At 50.2% G+C, this 22,756-nt stretch overlaps 4 protein-coding genes across 4 annotated transcripts; 2 read left to right on the forward strand and 2 right to left on the reverse strand.

Annotated features, from left to right (window-relative positions):
- Positions 1-490: 490 nt before the first annotated feature.
- FPOAC1_013596 (uncharacterized protein) lies at positions 491-1,168 on the reverse strand (the record flags this gene model as incomplete). Its single annotated transcript, XM_044857937.1, has 1 exon — positions 491-1,168. The coding sequence occupies one exon, from the start codon at positions 1,166-1,168 to the stop codon at positions 491-493; it is 678 nt and encodes a 225-aa protein (XP_044701319.1).
- Positions 1,169-3,692: 2,524 nt separating this feature from the next.
- FPOAC1_013597 (uncharacterized protein) lies at positions 3,693-7,496 on the forward strand (the record flags this gene model as incomplete). The annotated part of the gene is made up of 6 exons (XM_044857938.1): positions 3,693-4,082; positions 4,623-5,085; positions 5,268-5,464; positions 5,720-5,734; positions 5,811-6,222; positions 6,271-7,496. The coding sequence occupies 6 exons, from the start codon at positions 3,693-3,695 to the stop codon at positions 7,494-7,496; spliced, it is 2,703 nt and encodes a 900-aa protein (XP_044701320.1).
- A 543-nt stretch (positions 7,497-8,039) lies between these two features.
- FPOAC1_013598 (uncharacterized protein) lies at positions 8,040-11,440 on the reverse strand (the record flags this gene model as incomplete). The annotated part of the gene is made up of 6 exons (XM_044857939.1): positions 8,040-8,364; positions 8,416-9,147; positions 9,205-10,599; positions 10,655-10,764; positions 10,814-11,227; positions 11,432-11,440. The coding sequence occupies 6 exons, from the start codon at positions 11,438-11,440 to the stop codon at positions 8,040-8,042; spliced, it is 2,985 nt and encodes a 994-aa protein (XP_044701321.1).
- An 8,393-nt stretch (positions 11,441-19,833) lies between these two features.
- Positions 19,834-21,681, forward strand: FPOAC1_013599 (uncharacterized protein; the record flags this gene model as incomplete). Its single annotated transcript, XM_044857940.1, has 2 exons — positions 19,834-20,061; positions 20,137-21,681. The coding sequence occupies 2 exons, from the start codon at positions 19,834-19,836 to the stop codon at positions 21,679-21,681; spliced, it is 1,773 nt and encodes a 590-aa protein (XP_044701322.1).
- Positions 21,682-22,756: the final 1,075 nt, after the last annotated feature.

Raw genomic sequence — 22,756 nt, forward strand, 5'->3', positions numbered from 1 at the left:
GGCCCGTCGTCAATGCCCCTATTGACCGGATTGTTCATCTGGCCGAGGTTTATAAAGACTTTGTTTTAATTGAGGCGCTTGCGAGAACTTGCCATAGGTATCTTTTGTCATTCTTGATCACCCCGTCCCAGTGTTTTGAGTCCCACTTTGCCTTTACTAACTACGCAGTACAGATTCTGTGCCATCTTGGCACTGACTCGGAGCTGTTGAGTCGCTAGGTCTTTTGAATCAGTTCTAATCTGTCATGAAAATCATTGTGGCATGATGTGTGGGCACGGCTGCAAAAGAAATCTCCAGATAGTGCAATTGTTCATCTCGTTGTTGATAAGACTTTCTGGTGTAATTAGGATCACCTAGTGATCCGTGCACTCGTGCAACCCCTGATTCCACTACTACACTGAGCCCAGATGTGTCGTGAATTTGAACCCTGACACTTTGGGGTTAGATTGCGAGCTGCGATGGGGATCGCCTGTTGGTACCACTGCTAAGCCTAGACAAGTTCCCTCGAAAACACCCAGAGCGCCAAAATAACCACCTTTTGGGCATTCAGCTTGAAGGCTTCACTGACAATATGTATAGTATCGTCGTTTAATTTTTCATCTTCTGTCAACTGTGAGTGGATCTTGGTAGCTCGTTCAGCCACTGAATCTCGCGTGCTTTTTCGTTGCCTTTCCTTGTCGTCTGGCGGCGATGGGGCTGTGATGTCGATGCGGTTGACGCCGTCGTCGCCGTCAAGCTCAGGTGATGGCGGCTGGGATGGCGACGCTGATGGTGGTGGTGGTGTTGGCGATACAGTGGTTGTTTGCTGCGTGCCAGGATCGGTTCTCGTGTCCGTGTCCTTTCCCTCGGTGTTGGCACCTAAGGTGGTAATACATTCCTTGGTGCGAAGATTGTTCTGGACTACCGTCACCGAATCTTTAACTGCGTCGGTGATTTCAGCTCCATTCATGGACGAACTGACTCGGTCGCGGCTTCCATATTGCATGTCGTTCACCCGATCGAGTGTTTCCTTCAGAGTTTTCGTACTGTATCGTTCAAGTTTGGACTTAACGTCAGGCCAACTATCCGGGCTTACAAGTTCCTCTAACTTAGTTAATAGTTTCTCCTTGTCCTTCTTATACTTGGAATCAGGTTTTTTTTTAGATGTTCCGGTTTTATGATGCGACATCGTGAAGAGAGGCTAGGGAGGAACTGGTTTCCGAGCGAGAGGCTGTTGGAAGTACCAAGGTTTCCCCTCACATCATGATCTGTTAAAATGGGAAGATTTTAGGTTTCTTAATTCTTTTAAAAGATGCAGTAGGAGAACTACTGTTTATGTACAGGTACCACCTCCGTGGAATGTTCCACCTTGTTTACAATTGCACCAGCAATGGACTATCATATTGAACAAATGGATGTGAAAACAGCCTTCTTGTATGGAAAGATCGATGAAGAAATCTGGGTACAATAACCAGAAGGATTTAACGACAATACTGGACGAGCATACAAGCTAGATAAGGCACTTTACGGTCTTAAACAGTCACCAAGAATTTGGTATCAGACATTATCAGACGACCTTACCAATCTGGGATTCCAACCAGTACATGCAGATGTGGGAATGTTTTTCAAGGGTCCAACCTAAATTGCAGTCTATGTGGACGATCTGCTAATCGTTGGACCAGACATGGAAGAGATCAAGACAGTCAAGAAAGAACTGTCAAACCAGTTCCAAATGACAGACCTTGAACCATGTTACCACTACCTTCTACCACATTCCGTAACCACCTACTTAAGATACACTCAGTTGAAGCCGCTGGCTCGGAGCCAAATTCGACCAAGAAAGTGCGTACCAGCCTCATCAAAGAGGCGTTCAACAAAGCTGGCGAGATTGAGGTTGCTAAGCTTCAAGAAAGAGAGGAGCAAATTCTTCGGAACGTACTTAATCCAAAGGCTGCAATGGAAGCCTTAGTCCAGCTGGTTACTGTCCGCAATCTCCCATGCAATTGCAATACTTGGCCAGAGTTGCACGCTCTGCTTATGGCGGCAAATTATACTGCAGAAGAGCTTATCAACACCTCCCACGACCATGTCCAAAAACTCTGCTCGAACTCATATGCGATCCACAAAGATATTCTCCGAAAAAAGCTGCAATCCTCACCTGCCAAGCTTCACCTCTCCGCTGACGTATGGAGCGCACCAAACCACAAAGCTTTCCTAGGAATATGCGTGCAATTTATGCAGGAAGGCACGAAAAATCCCTGCCAGGCACTGCTGGCCTTGCCTGAACTTCCTGGCATAGACGGCCCTGGAAGCCACAGCGGAGCCGAGCAGTGGAAGCTCCTTCAGCCAGTCATTGAGGAGTACGGCATCTCACGCCAGCTGGGATATATTACAGGAGATAATCACGGTTCCAATGACGTGCTATGTCGTCTATTGAGCCACTTCCTTTATGGACGAGGCGTCGCCTGGAATGCAAGACACCGACGGATTCGTTGCCATGGCCACGTTGTCAACCTTTGCGTCCAAGCGTTTCTTTTCATGGATAGCAAAGAGGCTGTGCTTGAAGCCTGTGGGCAGATTTAAGAGATGGATCAAGCTTCGTTCAACATTGACATGATGCAGGGCTGGAAGAAGCGAAAGGAGCTTGGCTGAAGTCAACTCGGTCCGCTCGGCAAGTTGCATAATACTGCTATCCATATTAGAGCCAACGATTACAGGTATAATCTCTTTCGGAGGCGTGCCGGCAAAGTCCTCGGGCTCGACAACGCTGGAACTCATGGTTTCTTCTACTCGATGCCGCTCTTGATAAGGAGGAGCATATCAAGTGGTATCAGGACAAATACTACGACGCCCTTGTGGACGACTACTTAGCACGACAGGATTGGCAAACCCTTCACGAGACGCGGAACTTCCTACAGCCGTTTTGGAAGATAACTCTCCTTACTGAGGGGTATCGTTCAACGCTCGATCGTACATTATTTACGATGGACGTCCTTCACAAGCATTACCAGCAAGCATTCAACAAATACAAGATGAACCAACAGCTACTTGGTCCAGTACTGACGAGCTGGCATGTCTTCGAAAAATACTACCAGCTCTACGATGAGAGCCCGGCATACGCTACAGTGCTTATTATACATCTATCCCGAGGAAAGGCTCATATACAGAAAAATTGGCATAAGAAGATCTTTACTGGAGTGAAGGAGTTGTGGGAAGACGGATACAATAACCTGCCAACCGTTTATACTACTCCGTCCATTGTTCCGGCACTGGAACTGGATGAGTATGACATGCTTGCCCAGGAGCTTAATGTCATCGGCACAGACGGGACGTTGACGAATACGAAACCTACACCTCCTAGCCACCCATTCCAATCGACTGCTCCCCCCTTGTCTGGTGGCTCCGCGATGAGCAGAAGGAGCGCTCTCCCTGACTGTCAAAGATGGCAATAGACATTCTCTCAATACCCGTCATGTCTGCTGACCCTGAGCGTACATTCTCTGGAGCACGACGTACAATTTCGTGGGATCGAATGCTCCTTGGAGCATCGACAATTGAAAAGGGGGAGTACTTGAAGAGCTGGATTCGGAGCGGTATAACGGCAGGGCTACAAGTAGACGAGGTTAGACAATATGAGTACATGGCAGAGGAGGGAAGCACCGGCGTTCTAGATGAAGATGTGGGCCCTTGACCGGTTTGACGTCATTTGCCGTATGGGCAATATATGGTTTAGTTCGCCATACGAGAATAACGTACCTATTATCAAGGCTCATAGTATGATTCGACCTGGACAGCGAAGTCGATATGTCCTCCAATGCGATCGGTACGGGGCTCCGCGGCCGGGAAGGGGTGCTGGCATTCGGAAACGAAAATCTCGAAAGTCGGGGTGCCTATGGAAGATTATTGCCGAGGCCCTGCCAGAGAACGGTTTCCAGTGGACTCTGCAGCACTTCCCAGATGCGGAACACCACCACCACAATCATAACCCCAGTACCGATGCCGCCGCTCACCCAGTTCATCGACGACTTACTAGCCCTGTGAAGGCGACCATCCAGTCTTCCAGTCGACGGGTTGGCATTCGTGCACGAGATATTGGTGGCATAGTCCGAGATCACTTTCCAGATTCGGTTTACACCAAGAGAGATATCTACAATGCCAGAACTCGGATTAGCAGAGAGAATCTGGGTGGCTACAGCTCTACGGCTGCATTGATCAAGTTGTTCGACGGCAAGGAGATCCCTTACGTTGCCGAGTGGGCTAAGGACGAACCCGACCGCCTGGTGGGGTTGGTTTGGACGTTCCCCTACTGTATCCAGATGTGGAGGCGTTTCCCCGAGGTCATCAGTTTCGATAACACGTGCAACACGAACCGCTTCAAGTTGCCACTCTTCCAAGTTACGGGACAGACCTGCTTGGGTACTGTCTTCAACGCCGCATTCGGGTTGATCGACAACGAGAGGCTTGAAGGGTCCCAGTTCCTTACAAACGGTGTACGCACGCTCCTCGACCGATACAGCACCCGGACCCCCGACGTTGTCATTACCGACTTTGACGACCAGATGAAGAAGGCACTGGGGGTTGAGTTTCAAGACGCCCAGTAGCAGCTTTGCATCCACCATATCAACTCCAATGTAATACTGCAGTCCAAACGGAAGTGGGTGCACACCACGAGGGATAGCAGGACTGGCGAAGAGAGCAGTTCGGATGAGCCCGACGCTGCCCTCAGCCAGCGTGATCGACAGGCAGTACAGGCATCCGGAAGGCAAGAAGAGCCAATCACCCACGATAACTTGTCTCGGCTGATAACCCACGATTACCACAGAGTGCTTATGTTATGGAGGCTGGTGGTGTTTACCGAGACGGAAGAGGATCATGAGAAGGCCTGGGAGTGCCTCTGTACGCAATTCGGTGACCAGAGAGCAATCCTTGCGTATCTATATGGTACGTACATGCCTGTGAGGGCGCAGTGGGTCCGTTGTTTTATCCGGAAGTACCGCAACTTCGGCATTCGAGTGACCTCCGGTACAGAGGCTAGCAACAACAATATCAAGAGCTATCTCCTGAACGGCATGAGTCATTTGTATCGGCTTGTCGAGGCAATCCAAGGTATGCTGGAAGACTAGGAAAGGGAGTTTCGTCAAGCTTGTGTATAGGACGAGGTGTTAACGGCGCGAGAACACGTTGGTGTTAGATTTTTACCAACTACACCACACGCCACCAAAATGGGAATCCCCACTTAGAGCAATGCATGAGTGGTTTTTTATATCTGACAGTTGGGTGCGGCTCAGAGTATCTGGGCGAGCTCCCTAGGATGGTATCTCAGAAGGCACTTTCTTTAATTACCAGGGAGCACCGCAAGGCATTGAAAGGCATTCCCGCCGCGGCAAATCCGCGGCCGGATGCCATAGCATCGTGCAACGACGATTGCACTGTGCGCTTTCTGCTGCTGTCTTTGCTTCCGATCTCGCCATCCGGAGCGCGTCGTGTACGGTGCTGACATCTGGGATGTTGTTGATTTTGTTAACAAGGGACAGTGCGCCCATAGCCATAGTCCTAGCCAGATCGTAGGAAACGGGTTGGTCTTTCGCGCGTTCGATATACAGGAGGGTGTCCTTGAGGTATCTGCTGAGTTGCGTGGCATGCTTGCGGAATCAGACATCCCAACAAGCAGTACTGATTGATAAGGCCCTTACTGATAACTGATTGATTGATTACCATGCTACTGATACTGATTGATTAGCTTATCATGCACGTTGTAGGTTTTTTACTTTTCGCGGCTTGTTGTAATTACGCCTATAATTGCCGTCTTGGGTCCGAGGGAGCAAGTTCAGCGCCCGTTCAACGAATACGAAGATGCGCCAGAAGAAACGTACCTAGTTGTAGAGCAATGGACGCGCAGATCGGATCTATTGCATGAATTGAGACCTGGACAGAGTGGAAGCTCCTGCACCAAACCCTACCGCTGGGTTCTCCCCATTTCCAGGGCGACTGTGGACGAGATTCCTCGCCGTGCCGTTAAGTGCGGTATGCTTATTCCTTGCATCATTCATGAATTGGAGGTTCAGCTCATTGCATCGGAACTATCCTCGGCACTTTTAGCGCCAGTTGGCATTGCAGATTTGCAGTTGGTGATCGAAGCCATCAGCTCACGCAGCGCCGCAGAGCCTGTCGACTATGGACGTCTTGAATTCTTGGGTGACTCGGTTTTGAAGTTTTTCACGGTTACTCAAGTCTACTCAGAGCGTAAGCACACCACATCCTCATCGTCACCTTTACTAACCAGTATTATAGACCCCTTTTGGCCCGAAGGCCTACTGAACCATTTCAAAGATCGACTAGTCTCCAACACCCGATTGGCTCGCATGTGCCTCGAGACAGGCCTATCCAAGTTCATCCTTGCCAAGACATTCACCGGCGTAAAGTGGCGACCATTATATAGAGACGACTTTCTGGACGTGAAGCCAGTCGATGGCGCATCGAGATTTATTGGCCCGAAGACCCTTGCTGATGTGGTCGAGGCACTTGTTGGAGCCTCTTACCAGGATGGAGGCATGCACAAATCTCTGAAATGCATCAAAGTCTTCTTGGGCTCCAAGTGCAACTGGCATGATGACGGAGTTGCCAGAGACATACTATTCCGAGCAGCACCCAGCGATATGCAGTTACCACCCACGATGGAGTCTTTAGAAGAGCTAATCGGGTATACATTTAAGAAGAAGTCTCTACTCGTTGAGGCTATGACTCACGGGTCTTATGTAGCTGATGGGCAGCAGCGATCTTATGAACAACTCGAGTTTCTTGGGGATGCGGTTCTTGACTATATTATCGTAACACGGATGTTCCGATTCGACCCACCAGTATCCAATGGACGCTTGCACATGATCAAGACCGCCATGGCCAACGCCGAGTTTCTTGCTTTTACAAACATGCAACATGGATTGCGACGGCCTGAAATTGAATTTAAGGATGGGGAACCGGTGTCTACCGAAGTCTCACTGCCAATCTGGAAATTCATGCGCCACGGCTCTCCAGAGATGGGCAGAGTGATGAATGAGACACAGGCCCGATTTGAAAGTCTTCGAGATGAAATCAATGCGGCTAGGACCAATGGTACACACTACCCCTGGACACTGCTCGCACGTCTTCACCCCAAGAAATTCTACTCTGATCTTTTTGAGGCCATTCTGGGTGCTATTTGGTTTGATTCAGGAAACATCGAAACATGCGCAGCCTTCCTTCACAAGTTCGGCATCTTACCGTATCTCGACCGAATTCTCCGCGAGGATGTTCATGTTCAACACCCGAAAGAAGAACTCGGAAAACTAGCAGTCGACCAGAAAATTGTCTATGACTATACTCCGGTTGACGGGCCTATTAAAGAGTACCTCTGCACGGTCAATGTTGGAGATCGTGTCGTGGGAGTCGTATCAGGGGCACTCAATAAGCTTGAAGCCATGACCAAGGCTGCCGAAGAGGGCGTAAACCTTTTGAACGCGGAGCAGAGACGTGCAGAATAAGCGGCACAGGACGAGGTGGCGCGATTTCTTGTCGCCGTGGACCTCTCTTAGTTAGACGATTTGCTGCTAGAGAATCAGGGCTAGTAAATAAGACACAGAGGGAAGGTCGTAGACGGCTTATAGAAACAGACCATTGTTTGTAACATCATCAAGCGATATATAGAATCGAATTTGGTAGTTATCCTTATTTGCACAACAGAACTGCGCCATTCTCGGCATAGGCCACGCTTCTCCAAAATGGGAAGGATGTAGACAAGGCCGACATAGGTGTTGAATGTTGGAGGGTTCACCCTCAGCTTTAGGATTAAGGTTTAGGATTAAAGTTTGAAATCCTAAACTTAGATCATAGGACTTTCATCTAGGACTTTCTAGGACTCAAGTCCTAGAAGGAACCAGCCGAAGATATAAGGTCTCAATAGTCCTTCGATTGCGAGAGGATCAAGCAATACACACAATACACCTTAATATCTGACAAATGTGCCCAAATGAATTCTAATCAAATTCAAATCGAGTCGCCCGTATCCAAATCAAATCCAAGTAGGGTTAATTTGATTTGGATTTATTTATTGACAAGCCTGTCCGAGGCTGCGCAGCCATGGGAACAGGCCTTGGAGTATGGCAGCCAGGTGCGCTTGTGCCGCTTGAGAAGCTCGAGTTGGTCCGAGGATCATGATCATAGCCGAAAAGATCTCTCTCCAGGCCTTCAAGGATATGCATGTCCGTTCGAAGTGCGCTCGTCGCTGTTGCCGACTGTCGCAAAAACTGGATCGTCTTGTGGAACAGTGTTCGGAGGAGTTCCTCATCGACATAAGTGTGAAGAATTGGGTCACGGAATGCAGCTGATAGGATTAACAGGTTGCCCCATTGCCTACAATGTGGTCAGTTGAGGTGGAGGCAGTTGGTGGGGAAAAGGACTTACGCGTGAGCTGTGCCGAAAACATTGGTGATAATCGGCCTCTTGTCTCCGAGACCATGGAAGGCACGGGTGCTCTCGATAAGCGCCTTGATGCCCTTTTTGGCCAACTCGGCAACATGAGTATCGATATCGCCATGCGTTCTGGCTTTGGGGTGCATGGCAGGTGCAGTGATATCCTGTCGAAACTCGGAGCCGACGCTGGGAAAGTTGGGGCTCAATGCATGGTTCTTGATGGAGTGCGAGAACTGCAGAATTTGTTGGATGAATGGGCGATAAGTAATTACCTGGGCTCCCCAGTACTTTGCTCGCAACCTTGCTGCTAGAATATTATCTGCTGGTGGATCATCCTCTCTGAATGCGAAACTGGGAGCGACCCAATGCATGCCCGAGACAGCATCAGAAACAACGCCCACATTTCCAAACTTATCCCTGCCTGGTTTGGCCGGATCCTCGGGAGCGTAGAACATGCGGTGGATGCTGTTGAGATGAGTTCGTAGATATAGCTGGCCTGGGTAGCTGTCCAGGATACGCTGGTCGAACCCTTCCAAGAGACTCATGTTGGGGTGCGGCATATCATCTTCGTGCGAGAGCAGGCCTGATGGAGGGAGTTGCATCTCTGCAATGATATCACTTTCTAACTGCAGGCAGGTCCAGAATGCGAGAGAAAATTGGTTGTACTTGGTTTCCTGAATGAACTCATTGTTGCGCTTGATTCGTCTCATTTTGTCCAAGCTCCTGGCATCTTGTTAGTCACATCATCACCTGTGTTTTATTGAAGATCCTAATACCCACGGTCGCATAATGACCTGCAGCTTGTGGCTGGCCGCGTGAATGAAAGCAAAACTCTCCATTGGTCTACCCAGCTGGCCATGATATAACCCAGCAAAGATGTTGGCGTACACATTCTTCATGCTGTACGCGCCAGTGTGGTTGCCAAGGATATCCGTAGCATATGCAAAGTATTCTAGGCCAGGAATCACCTCGTAGTTTTTCGTGGGGCTGCTACCAGCGCCGGAAGCACCCACGCCACGGAATAATGGACCGTTGTCAAGTTTCTTATCCCCTTCCTCCTTCGGTGAGGGTAGACCCGTCGACGAGTGCGATTGGGACGAACATCGCCGGCGAGAGCGTCGATCGGACGGCGGCGGGATGACTCTATTGCTAAGTACAGCATCAGGGACATTATCGCGGTGAAGGCAAACTTTACCCAGAACCAGAACCGTGAGGACTAGAGCGGTGTGGATGGACCGCTCTGGTCGACCAGTGCGAGATGGCGCGGGTGGTGATGGCTCGGAGCCATCCGGCCCCGGCGGTCGTTTTCTCTTTGAGCCTGCCACTTCTTCCGTCTGCGAGCCTCCTCCAACGGCAAAGGTGGGCTTTGATGTTTGTGGTTTTGCTGGACGTGGCTGTGATGGTCGGAGGTTATCCAGAAAGTGCCTGACCCAACTGTCTAAAAGCTTGGGCTCGATGATAGGGTGCATGTTGAGAATGTTTTTCTTGAAACTTTCCACATACGCCCACACTTTCGGCTTAGAGAAATCGGGATTGCCATCAACCAAAACGCCTCCCTTGTATTCCACTTGATCAGGAGGGCTGAGTCCACCAAGCTGGCCCCAATCAGCCGCTGGTGAAGGACATGGCGGACGATTCATCCGATACCACATCTCCAAGTTACCATGGTCGGTCGGCTCTGGAACTTGTCGCGATGGGTGAGTATTTTCACCTTGCCCATAAACCATCAGAACACCTCTGTTTTGTTCTTGGCTGATAGGGTATTCGCTGATGTATCGGACACCTTCGCGCTCAACGTGGTGTTTTGTAAGCTCCCGAATGGAAGGCCATTCCAACAGCAGTCCGGCCAACGTCGTGTGATTAATAGGGATAGCAGGCTCTCCGGGAGGCACAGGTGGACCGGGCTCAACCTCCATTTCATCTTCAGCCATCATACGAAGTGGCATAGATTTCGATGAGGTGTGATCGCGGTAAGGATCGGCGTAGTAATGGTCGGCAGAAGCGCCGTTAGCCACGTAAGGCGATGCTGGCGCGCACTTGTACTCGTCGTCCGCTGATGGTTCTGTCGTTGGAGTTAATGTCGCAATATGCTGGTGCAAGAGGGATTCCATATTGGTCAATCTCTGGTCGAGTCGCTTGAGACCATCCAGGATATCGGCCTGGGTCTTGTCCGTGCTATTTGAACCGTTTAGTGTCCGCATGGTTCAGATAAAGATTTTACCCAACTTACGGCTTAAGGACTCGGTCACGGTATTTGCATTCCACGCCCTTTTCCTTGCAAGTTTGACATGGTTTCGTCCCGTCACACTTGGTCTTCCGCTGGCGGCAGCAGTCACACACCTATGTCCTGTCAGTATTTGCGGACTTCCAAATCACAGAAGATCCATACATTGGAAGCTCGCGTGTTCTTCCTGGAAGGGACATACGACGAATAGACCCTGGAGAATGGCTCCTGGCCTGAGGGGTAGCCTCCATGCTGCTCGTAGGAATTCTGATGAGTTACGGGAGTGGGCGGTGGGAAGCTAGGCGCATGGTAGCCGCCCGGTGTTGGGGGCATAGAAGGCGCGCCTTCGTAATTCATATGTCGCGGTGGATTTTCGGCGTATGCGTCAGGGAGTGGAGGTGGTGGTGGGAGAGACGTCGGTGGGAGATGTGGTGACGACGTTCCTCCGAGCACATGACCCATCGAACTAAGTCGACGTTGATCCTCATGATCCCGTTTTATGAGAGTATCCCTTCGGCCGTACGGCGGGTATGGGCGATGCGCTGGATGCGCCGGCAACGGAGGGAGAGGTGGATGTTGCTGTTGCTGTCAGTGATACTCTGGAATAGGAGGATAGCGTTATGGTTCATGATGGCGATGATCGGGGTCCTGATGCGGTCATGCAGGTGCGGCATGAGAAGGCGTTCCCAGTGCTAAAGAAGGTTTGCCTTGATGAAGGAGACCGCCGAGCGGAGGTGAAGGAGATGATGATGAAACTTGAGGATGTGGTTAGGATGTACTCACGCTGGGCATTTCAAAATCAGATTAGCAAATTCAGGATCCTCGGAAAATGACGAGGCATTAAGGCGAACCACTCAATGAGGCCTACCAGTGATTGCCTTGTCGGGTTGCACATTCTTTTAAGGGTCGAGATTGACCCTCCCTTGCAGAAATTGCGTACACCTTGGCTACTAAAACAGTATGTCGGTGTAGTGACGAATGTTCAATTCTTTTTGACTGCGTTAATGAAATACAGCACGATCACGTTCTGTTAGTTTCCCCAACGACATGAAACCCGTGCACTTCTGCCTCATAAGGCAAGGTGACGTCTCAGGACCCACTTGGCGTCAGATGTGCAGCTAGTACGGAGGTCGATCCAGAAAGTTTTGTCCTCGCTTAAAACCTTAAACCCACCCCTACTCGTGACAGGGGTCCCTAGGAAGGTCAGAAAAGGTAGCGGTGAGGATGCTTAAGATTAGAATGGACGAAAAGCGGGGATACGTGGATAGTTTAGCGTAGCTATAGGCCCTGAGATCCTTTCTCCCGGGCGTAATGAACACTACTACTATTAGGTAGCGATCAACGTTTGCTGAACTATGAGGCGTAGAAGATCACCAGCCAAGTTTCCCAACAAATGTACTATGTAACCTCCCTTCACTGTCTCAAATGCGTATCCTCCCGGGCGGAATAAATTCATTCATTCTGTCTCAAATGGTTTGTGGCAATGTCCCTGCTAAACCCTGGCACGCTCAACTGGACAAGGTATCTCCTTGACTGCGCGGGGGCTACCATCGCGTACCGGATCCACCTTTTCTCACGTAATGACGAGGGTACAAGCGGATGTATGTACGTACTTAAGGTTTGACTTTATGGGTCATAGCAAAGGAATCAGCCAATCAGGGCTTGGCAGCGTTTTCGAGCATGAAAACGGCGTCGTCTAGGCGCACAGGACCTGTGTGCTCGGGGCACAGACCCCCCCGTCAGCAGGCTAGGGGCACAACCCCCTGACTAAGCATTCATCATTTATGGGCGGCCAATACATGGGCACCCAGGTGCGCCGCCTGACTAGGCGTGGCACCAATACATAGCCTACAACAGGACGGTTAGGGCTACTTTGGAGAGCTGTTGCTGGACAGATAGGCGGGGGATGAGCTCAAAGATACAGCTGTAGCCTAACTGTGGGTTAACGGGTGATTAAAGTCTTGAACACATTATTTTGCGGTGAACACGATTCTATAGGTCCACGGAGCGTTGCAGAGTCGACAGCATGAAAACTGATCCAAAGGCCGCCCTGTGAGGAGTAAGAGCACAGCACACATGTCAATTCAGCGCGCAAAACGACTTGATTATTAGATAGGAAGTGACTATATTCTTTGGTCCAGATACGTTTAATTCCAATGCAATATCATCTCCAGGTATCAATGACGGTGTTGTAGTTGAGTCGATGAAGCAAATGTCTTAACACAATCTCAGGTGTTAGTGCTGTTGTACCTGCCGTACGAGTCATGAAGGCCGGCTGAGGCTTTAGTGCTTTGTCAAAGTGTGGGGAATTTTGAGCCAATAATATTGCGTGCCCTAGGGGGGATGCCCAAGGTTATTTGGGCACCTACCCGCCGGTCGGGACTAACGTGACGACCCCCTCTCCTCTGGAGAGGGGGTGAGATAACCCGTAACTGCGTATAAACCGTAACCACATAACTATGCCGCCGTGTAAGCTACAGCTATCAAATAACATCAGAAAAAATTAATAATTATATCATTTAAAAGCGCTCAATCGATAGTATCTTCAATATTATTTTTAGCATCATTGAATATGTATTTATGTTGTTGTTGTATTATTTGCTTGCCTAGTCCGGGTTATCACGGCGACTTCGGTGCAGGGCCGGCTACTGGCCCGGAATCACTCTCAACACCACTTCCCTCTCGCGATGAGTAATTATTTGGCCTCCGATCGTAGCCCCAACCCCCCCAATTCTCTCTAGGTATCTCTTCGATTTCCTCCCTGTTGATTTCCACGCCAAAGGGAGCCATTGTATAGTTTGCTGGGGCTTTTTGAGAAGCTCTCGCCTGGGAGGATACAATGATACTAACATCATCACTATCCGAAGTAACAGATCGAGGAAGTTGCGGGAGCTCAAGCGATGAAGCTACCGAGATGAAATCTTCGGCATTTGGCGATGGATTGACATCCTCATCATCTTCAATGAAGGTAAAGGGGTGATCTTCTTGCCATTTGTCAAGGTCAGGGATGCCGTCAAGGAATGATTTGGGTACCGTTGAAATCATCAGCTTCTTCTCTTCATCATCAACTTCATTCCACTTCTTTGCAATCCGTTGTTGATTCTCAATTTCCCAATCATTTATAAATGACTTCTTGATCTCTTCCCACTTGGCTGTATCACGAGCTTCCTTTTCTGCCTTTGCTTTGGCCGCGGCCCTGCCTCGCAACTTCGGGCCGCTTGCATCAACAGGGGGCTGTGCCTTCTGCCGTAGCTCCTTCAACCAGGATTCTTGCTCTTTTGCCTGCTTTTTGTTAGTAACAAGCAATTCTTCATGTTGACGCTGTGACACCCTGCTTGCGCAGGCTCTTTATTGTATAGGCACCTCCATCTTCGTTGCGGATTCGCCGCCGTGAGCCGGTCCGGCGTGCCTCCATCGCGAGCCGCTCGCGTTGCAGTTTAACGATCTCAAGCTGTGCCGACTTTGCGATGATTGCATAGTCAAGAGATGCCTCTACATTCCTCAGTATTTCTCTCGTTGGGCTGCTTAGTATCTGAAGCTTTTCACGTATATCATTGAGCTGTTTTTTCGACTTTCTTGGTGTAATAGGATGTAGAAGCTTGGGGAAGAGAGGCTCGGTTTTCTGCTTGGCTGCAAGTCGTAGTGGTTGAAGGGGGATTTCTCTGTTAACGGGCCAAAGTCCCGACTTTTCCCAGCCAACGTATATATAACAGGCTCTAAAAGCAGCATTATATAGTGTATTCCACATATTGAGAAAGTGAAATCTTGTGATTTGAAGACCGCCGCCGGCAACGAAGTCATTGAGGCTATCTCGTTGTGCCCTTTTGAGGTGTAGATAAACCCCCACATCAAGGGGCTGAAGAATGTGACTAGTATGACTCGGAAGAAGGAAAGGCACGATATCGAACATGATACAATACCAAATGAACTGAATATCCTCATGAGCAGAAAATCCATCCATTACTAGTAGACGAGTGACAGGGGAATTTTTCCGGGATTTTTTGGATGCCAAATATGCGTACTTTTGGCTCCAAGTCGCGAGGCTGATTTCAGGGGGGTACCCGAACCATTCCTTTATCGTGAAGCCGTCAAAATCGCTGCTTTTTGCGAAGGAATGCCGATTGAAGTGTTGAAGCCACTGAACGCCGCGTTGGGCGTTATTGAAGCCGGTTTCTGTATGTGTAAGGACGACTTCTTCGTCAATTTCTGCTCGAGTAGGTATATTCTTCTAGCAATGACTTCAAAGAAAATATCAGAAATGAAGGAATTGATTGACCAGCGGCGTTGATACTGTCAATTGAAGTCAATGACTCCTTGTTGCCCGGCTGAAAAGCTATAGCCCGTGTGTTATGCTTCTTGCGGATCGAGAATAGCCTCACATTGCCGGAAACCCAGCCAATTTGCAAGGGAGACTCGTCGAAATTCCAGTTATTCCTTTGAATAATATTGTAGCTCTTGAGAATAGCTTCATATTTATCAAACCATCCATCTAGTCGTTTAATATCTGTTTCTGCGCTGGCCCGTTGAATTTCCTTGGTCTTGGGGATGTTACATTGTAACTCAGGGTGCCGCTTTTTGAAGCCCCGTACCCAAGCTTGTGATAGCTTCGTTTTTGGGCCTTTGATGCGTATGGAACGTATATAACTTGCATAGTTACGAATGACAGATTCAGTAACTGCAAAAGCGCTGTTCTCAACATTGCTGAGATACTCGATGAGAGCTCTTTCTTCTGGTATAGTCAATGCCATTGGGCGACCTCCCATAGTCATAGACTTCTTCATCATTGGAAGAGGCTTTCCATCCTTAAAAAGATAGATATATTTCTTCGTGAGAGACAATGGAGCCTTGTGTTGAGCTGCAACATCGCTTTGTGATAGCTTTTTTGGTGGTGCGGGGCGCTGACGCGTTGTACGTGATATCGACTCCCCGGATAGCCAAGCGCGGGCTGCAGCCGCCGCATTAACCCGGGATTCTTTTGAAATTGGTTTCATAGCGAATTTAGATTGAAATGAAGCTATTTGTGAAAATCTGGATTTATTTGATGTCGAATTGAAGGTTCTGTTGATCACGGCGGCATAGTTATGTGGTTACGGTTTGTACGCAGTTACGGGTTATCTCACCCACCCTCCAGAGGAGGGTGGGTCGGCGTTGATTACTCAGACCCACGGGTAATACCTCGATTTTGGGGTATTAAGAAAAAGGGCATTTTTAATGAAAATTGGATTAAAGCTATACCTAATTAGGTAAGGCGGAGGCCTAAAGAGGGGCCCCATAGGGACACGCCTAGGCGCGCCTCCACTCCTGAACGCGTAGGCGTGCGGATTATGTCAGCCCTCAATTTGGCCCAAACTCCACTGTCGAAATTCCGAGTTCTGATGCAGTTTTTACTTTTTAGAATACTATGATCCTAAACGGTTATGAATTCTTAATTATCTACCGGAATGGATGACCTGCTGGGCCTCACTATTTACTGCTGCCGCCTCCCAGATATCATGCATACCTCTTCTACTGGAAAAAGGGCTGCGTTCCATCTCCGCAGCTACTTGAGCCTCGACACGGTCATCTTCCGCTTTGCTCCAATCTAGATAGGCCATCATCTCCTCTTTAGTCCAATCTCTGGAGCCGTTTGGAGTATCGCAGCGCTTACCCATCTGCTTCCAATCGAGACACCATTGATAGCTAGATTTGTCGTACCGCAGAGGTAGACCTAGCGCCCTCCGATACTGCTGGTTAGTTTTAATACTGCCGCGAGGCTGCACCTTGTACCAAGCATCTCGAGCAGCAACATATCTCTGATAGATAGCCCGAGGATCATCATACCTTGATGTCGGCATTATCCTTGTCTGTGCCGGTGGTGCTGCTGATGATGCTGCCGGCACCATATTGTCCGCGCCGTCGAGACTGACGATAATGCAACTGGCACTATCTATCACTGACTCTGCCTGCTCTGATGATCCTGAAGACGTTGGTCTTGGAGCTTCTCCTGCGTGCAAGGATGATACTGATGAAGATGTCGTCGACAATGGTCTTGCCTGCGCCGACGGTGCTGGTGGCTTCAAAAGCTCCTCGTATCGTTGAGGGCATGTCTTTGAAGTCATTGTATGACCTATCTGGTGGCATCTGCTGCATTTAGGTTGTGCCTTTGGCCGTGCTGTTGCCTGAACTGCCTCGAATGCACTTGGCTCTCTCTGGGTGCTTGATTGTGTTCTACTAGTACTCGAACCGGTGGCTATCCGATCGGGTCGATGCTAAGGCTCCAGTAGTAACCGGTGAACACCATGGCGATTGAGGTGCCAATGTGTGTGAAAATGCTCCAGGCGAAGGGGCTGATTTTGTTCTTGTAGAGCCTTGAGAGTATGGGCGCAAGGGAGGCCGTGAGATCTGGAGAATGCACCGGTGCAAATGGGCAGGTGTTCTTTTAGGAGCAGCTTCCGCTGTTCTTCCACCTTGCGTAAAGCCTCGTGAGATACCCAGCCACGTATGGCACTGTATAGTGATCCAGAGAGCTCGATTGGTATTCTCATTTGCTGGCTGGCTTGGTTGGATTGCAGTTCGGCTAATTGATTGAGAAGCGCATGCTTCATAGCCCTCCAAGCCTCGAAGAGATCTAGCGTGGATTTCTTGAGGTGGCTCTTAAGGAGCCCATGGATACCCTCAACCCGCGAGGTGACTACATTACCAAAATGAGGATGTTGATCAACCCAAGCCCTCACTACCCTTTCCTTGTACGGATCGAGCCAATTGGCCTTGATATAGTTAACCTCTTTAATGTATTGTGGTAAGTAGCGCCTTTCAAGCTCTTGCACGCGCTGATTAAATGCCTTTTCATCCGGTGACTTCATGATCGAATGCCAGTGATTGAAAAACTCATTCCAATCGGCCAGACCTTGCTGGTAGGCCTCTGATCCTTGTTGGTGGCGCACGAATGTCGGCTGGCAATAACGGAGGACTGCCTTATTCGCATGCCATAGGCACAAGAGTGAAATTGAGGATGGAAAGCAGATTTCTGCGGCGTTCATACAAGCCTTATCGCGGTCTGTTAGGATAACCGATGGAAGCCTTGTATGGCAGAGTTCATACAGGGACCTGAGCCGGTCCAAGGCCCATATGTAGTCCTGCTCAGTCTCGCCGCTGAGGAATGCAAAGGCTATACAGAACGATCGCTGGCAGGCGTCGACGCCAATCATATCAAGCAGTGTCATCCCGTATTTGTTTGTCTTATATGTACAGTCGAGGAAAAGCAGGTCTGGGTAGGCCTGAAGGTACGCCAATGACTCTGGATGGGCGAATAACACCGCTGTGATTCGGTCATCCGAATCAAGCCGCATTCGGTTCCAGAACCCTTCCTTATCCAGTTGGTTAGCAAAGGCGTGTATAGTGCTCTGACCCTCACAAAGCTCTCGTTTGCTATCTGCGATATGATTATAAATATCTTGCTGCGTTGCAATAGTGTTCGAATTCTGGCGGATATAAGTCCTGATATCCTTTGGCGCTACTCCTGCATTCGTAAGGCGGCTGACTGTCGACTTGTCTGCATCGGAGAGCTGCCGATGGACTGGATGGGCCGATTTGTGCCAGCTTGGCTCGTGGTTGTGTAAATGAAACCGGCTGTCCGGACGATGCCTTAAAGACCAAGTCGCCTTATCTAGGGATTCCTTTGCGATAATTGAGAACCGGCAATTGGTTCCTCGCGTAGTAGTCTTACGCTGGCGATCTTTTGACACGCTAGGCGGACGACACCATCGATCGCATGCGTAGGTGATAATCTGCCTGCCGCTAGTTGATCGTGAAGATCTTCCAGTTATGAACGCGTATCCTCTCGGTGCTGCCCACTTGTTGATAGCGGCGAGCAGAGCCTCTCGTGAATCGTATGTACCCTCTGGCGGGAGCACATCATCAGGAAACGTCGCTTGGGCCATGATGAAGCCCGCACCTGGGGACTACAGTTGTGACGAGCAAAAGCAGTAATGGGTGCAGCCCGTGAAAACCGCGACAGTGGAGTTTGGGCGAAATTGAGGGCTGACATAATCCGCACGCCTACGCGTTCAGGAGTGGAGGCGCGCCTAGGCGTGTCCCTATGGGGCCCCTTACGTTGACACTGGATTATGTAAGCAAAAGCAAAAGCAAAAATTAAAGTAAAAATTAAAGTAAGAATGGCGTCATATCGCGGTGTCATCGTCCAAAATGACATATGGCAATACCGCGGTAGCCTGACCATGCACACATCGTGAAGGACGGAAGGCTCAAAATACAACAATGCGAAATAGAACTACCGTGCTGCGCGTTGGTCTTCACGATAGTCATTGCTGCTGGCCACTACATTCATTGAGCTGTGGATAGACAAATCCGGTTTGACTTGATCACTCGATTGACTCGGGGGAAACCTCAGACTACCCTATACTACTCCGGACTTTGAGTCTGATAGGGCAGTGTCCCAGCCGTCAAGATATGTGCTCCACACAGAAGTGGATTTATTCTATCTAGCACGGCAAGACGTGATACCACGTGATATGGGCCCGATGCATGCTATGTTGACCGCAGCTGCCAATGTAACCTCAGAACTGAGCTTGACTGTACCAAGTGGGGACGCGGTGCAATATACGGACGAACGGAAGTCCGGAACAGGACGCTGTGAACAAGATTGACAGAAGCGACGTGCAATTGAATCCACAGCCAGGGTTCGCAAAAGTTGTTGGTTCTCATCAACACCCCACCCCCCTGGCCCTTCTCGATCATGAGATGTCGTGTCGTGTCTCATATTAGGTACTCTCTTCCTTTCCCCCCGACGTTGCTTTTGTCCCGACAGTCTGGTACCGTGAAGTAGCGGTTGAATTTGGACGGAAACCCGTTGGATGAGTGTTTTGTTTTCCAATTCTTTCTTGGTTCTAGGATCGACTATGGATGGAGTAACACCGACATCACCGCTCGTCTGCGCAGCGACGGACCAACAGCCCTTACGGACGAAATGGGCCATTCTGTTGCAAGAAACCTGCGAGTCCAGTTCAGGACCCGACACTCGACCCATTCGATCTCGTCGTTCGCTCAAAAGCCCGGCCTGCTAGGTCCCGATAGGGGTTCGGGAAGATGACGGCCGGGGATCGATCGATGATGGCCCTTCTTCGTCTCTGCCTCCATTTCGACTCCAGAGACTGTCATACAAACAGGTCAAAAGAATCCTCCAAAACATGGCGCCCAAGAAGACTCGATCCAGGTCGCCCGACCCAAATGACCGAGCACGGGTCAGCTCGGCGATGCGCAAGAGAGGGAACACGGCGATCAAGAAGAACTACAAGTTCGGCAAGGACTGCGGTACGATCGCGGTGCTGTTGTTCTACAACAAGATCCACGGATTCTGGGACGGGTCAGTGTACACCCCCCCGGGGGAATCACTACCAGAAAACACGGACGAGCTGGTAAGTTCACCAATACAGGAACCCCGGAGAAGCCGACCGGGCAAGCTGCTGACCGGGGGATGATGGCGACTGCAGATACGAGACGTCGAGCGCAGGCAGGTCGTGTCCAACCACAATCTTGTTCTGAGACCAGCAAGACAACGGAAGCAGCAGGATAGGGCAAAGCCGTGCAAGGTCACAAAGTCCTACAAGGTCACGAAACCGGCACCGAGGCCGTCGCCCCGCGTACGCAGCCTTCGCAGTAGAAGACGACCCGGTGATGGATCACCTGTGTCTGGAGCCTCGCCGGCTCAACCCCAGATTACCGTTGCTGGCGATGAGTCGGAGTCCGAAGATGAAGATGAAGATGAAGACGAAGACGAAGACAAAGGCGGAGATGGAGACGACGGCGCGAGTGTCTGGGACGTCCCCAGAAGTCCAGCGCCGAGGGAGACGCAACGTCGGAGTCGTCGGGGTCGTCGTAGTGTTCGCTCTGATGCGGATAAGCCCGTAGCTCGACGCCAGAACGATGCCGCCCCAGGCACCTATGCAGTTGATCCTGTTCGCGTCGCTGAGCGTACCAACGATCATGTCAGCGACGACGATGAAGGTGGCGACTATAAACAAAAGCACCGAGGCCAAGCCCGCCGAGCCCGCGGCCGCAATCGTCGTCGTGGGTTTGACGATCAAGGCGAACCGGCAGAACCAAACAGGAATGCCGCCTCGCACCACCTTGGCGACCATGAGGTGGCACACGAGCAGAGCGCTGCGATACCGTACACTTCTATGGAGGACGGAGATGCGGAAGGTGAGCCGTGGGGCGAACCGACGGCACCTCTCGCTCCTATGGGTACGGCTGGTCCGATGGATGCTGCAGTTGACATGGCCCACTGTGATGAGGTAAGGTCCATGGATATGACGACGGGGACGGAAGACGATGCCTGGATGCACTCGGCTATCATGGAGTTTGGTGACATGGCGGATATGCCAGGTGCGCAGCACTGGGGTGACATGCTGGAGTTTGATGCCGACAACATAGATATGCACATGGATGTGGACTTGGACATGGGCCTGATGGATCAGTTTGGCAACGGGCAGCTAGCCATCGACATGATGGGTCTTCCCTCAGCCGGCCCTGGTGTCGTTCCTGCGGTGTCCACAGAAGTCGGAGGAAACCAGGACGACCTTGGACTGGTGCAAGGCGACGGCGGCGACGCTAACGGTGATGGTGATGCGGATGGTGATGCGGATGTTGATGCCGATGCCGATGCTGGCAATGGCACCATCAAAATGTTACAGCCCAGTGCTGTTACTGCCAGTGGCAGCCGCGTATTCTCCACCCAGTCCAGTGATGGTGCCCTTGGAGTACAGGCGCAGCGTCTGCTGGACGAGACGCATCCTAGCCCACGGTCGATCGGCGTTCCAGGCTGGCCCGACACTCTGGAACATACCACAACTGCGGTTAAGGACGGAGAACGGCCGGCTCGTTTTGCTGGAAACCAGCTGTTGGCGATCATCGCTAAAGCATTGTCCCAGATGGACAGCTACGGAGATGTTGAGCCAGATATCGGCGATAAAAGTTGTTGGCCAATGCAAAGTCGAGACATGATCGGTATGCCGTTCGCGATGCCGGCTTGTTGAGTACGGACTACCTCCGGCTTGCATCGTCCTTCACTCGCTTGCCCATCACTGTGCTTCTTTCGCCTCTGTTTTTCCGTCAGTCGTCCATTCGGGAATCGAGAAAGAAGAGGAGCAGAGACGAAGGGGGCAAGACAGGTATCGGAGTGTCTCTCTCTGTCTCTCTCGACAGTACGACATGATGGATGGAGGAAACAAGGATAGAATTAGAATAGAAGAAATGAACAGAATGAAGATACCGTACTCGTTGCATTACTTGTTGGTTGAGTGATTTATCAAGCAAGGCAAAACTCTTGCCGTGGTGGCTTGTCTCCTTCCACTGATCTACGCGGTCAGGCACGCGGTCAGGCACGCGGTCAGGCACGCGGTCAGGGGCAATTGATTTCACCTACCTACTAGTAATAGCTTGCTAGGATGCCATCACTTCTATTGTGTTACCTGGTTATCGTAATCGGCCTTACCTGCTTCTTGGTTTGATCGAACCGAAGTCATCGTAATAACCTTGTCTCTTTTGTGCAAGTTTTTCAATGACTGGAAGGTGGGGATCCAATATGACACCCCAAACGGTAGTTTTAGGCTTGAAACACTGCGTCCGAACTTTGATTTTCTATAGTTGTAATGCGGGTGGCGTGCCCTGTCGCCGGTAATCCATCTTAAACTCTGCAATCTCACAAAGGCACCTGAGAAACGGGACACTGTACGGTACTTTAACCTCAGGAAGGTGCCAAATCGTATCCCAAAAAACTATGACAGCCAGAAAGAGGCTCCTCTGTAACAGACGTGTTTTCCCCCTTAGACAGACTGTGTCATACAATTCCTTATTCGACAAGTGTCGATTTACCGTACTTTCCTTATCTTTCCCGCTCCGTATTCTTTCCCCCACCACCACCTTTTCTACATGTCCCCTGGTAAGCTGTCCAAGACGTCTAACTCAAAAGGAATAATCACGCAAAATACAGGCAACAGTCTTGAGTGCGTCGGAAACGCCTCCCAGGAAATTTGTTTCCTGGGCACACGTATCTTCGACCCTTGTTACCATTCTAGTTGCTGGCCAACGTTGCTCGTACAAAGTGATTGG

This window comes from Fusarium poae, assembly GCF_019609905.1.
Source record: "Fusarium poae strain DAOMC 252244 chromosome Unknown contig_2, whole genome shotgun sequence".
Classification (NCBI taxonomy): domain Eukaryota; kingdom Fungi; phylum Ascomycota; class Sordariomycetes; order Hypocreales; family Nectriaceae; genus Fusarium; species Fusarium poae.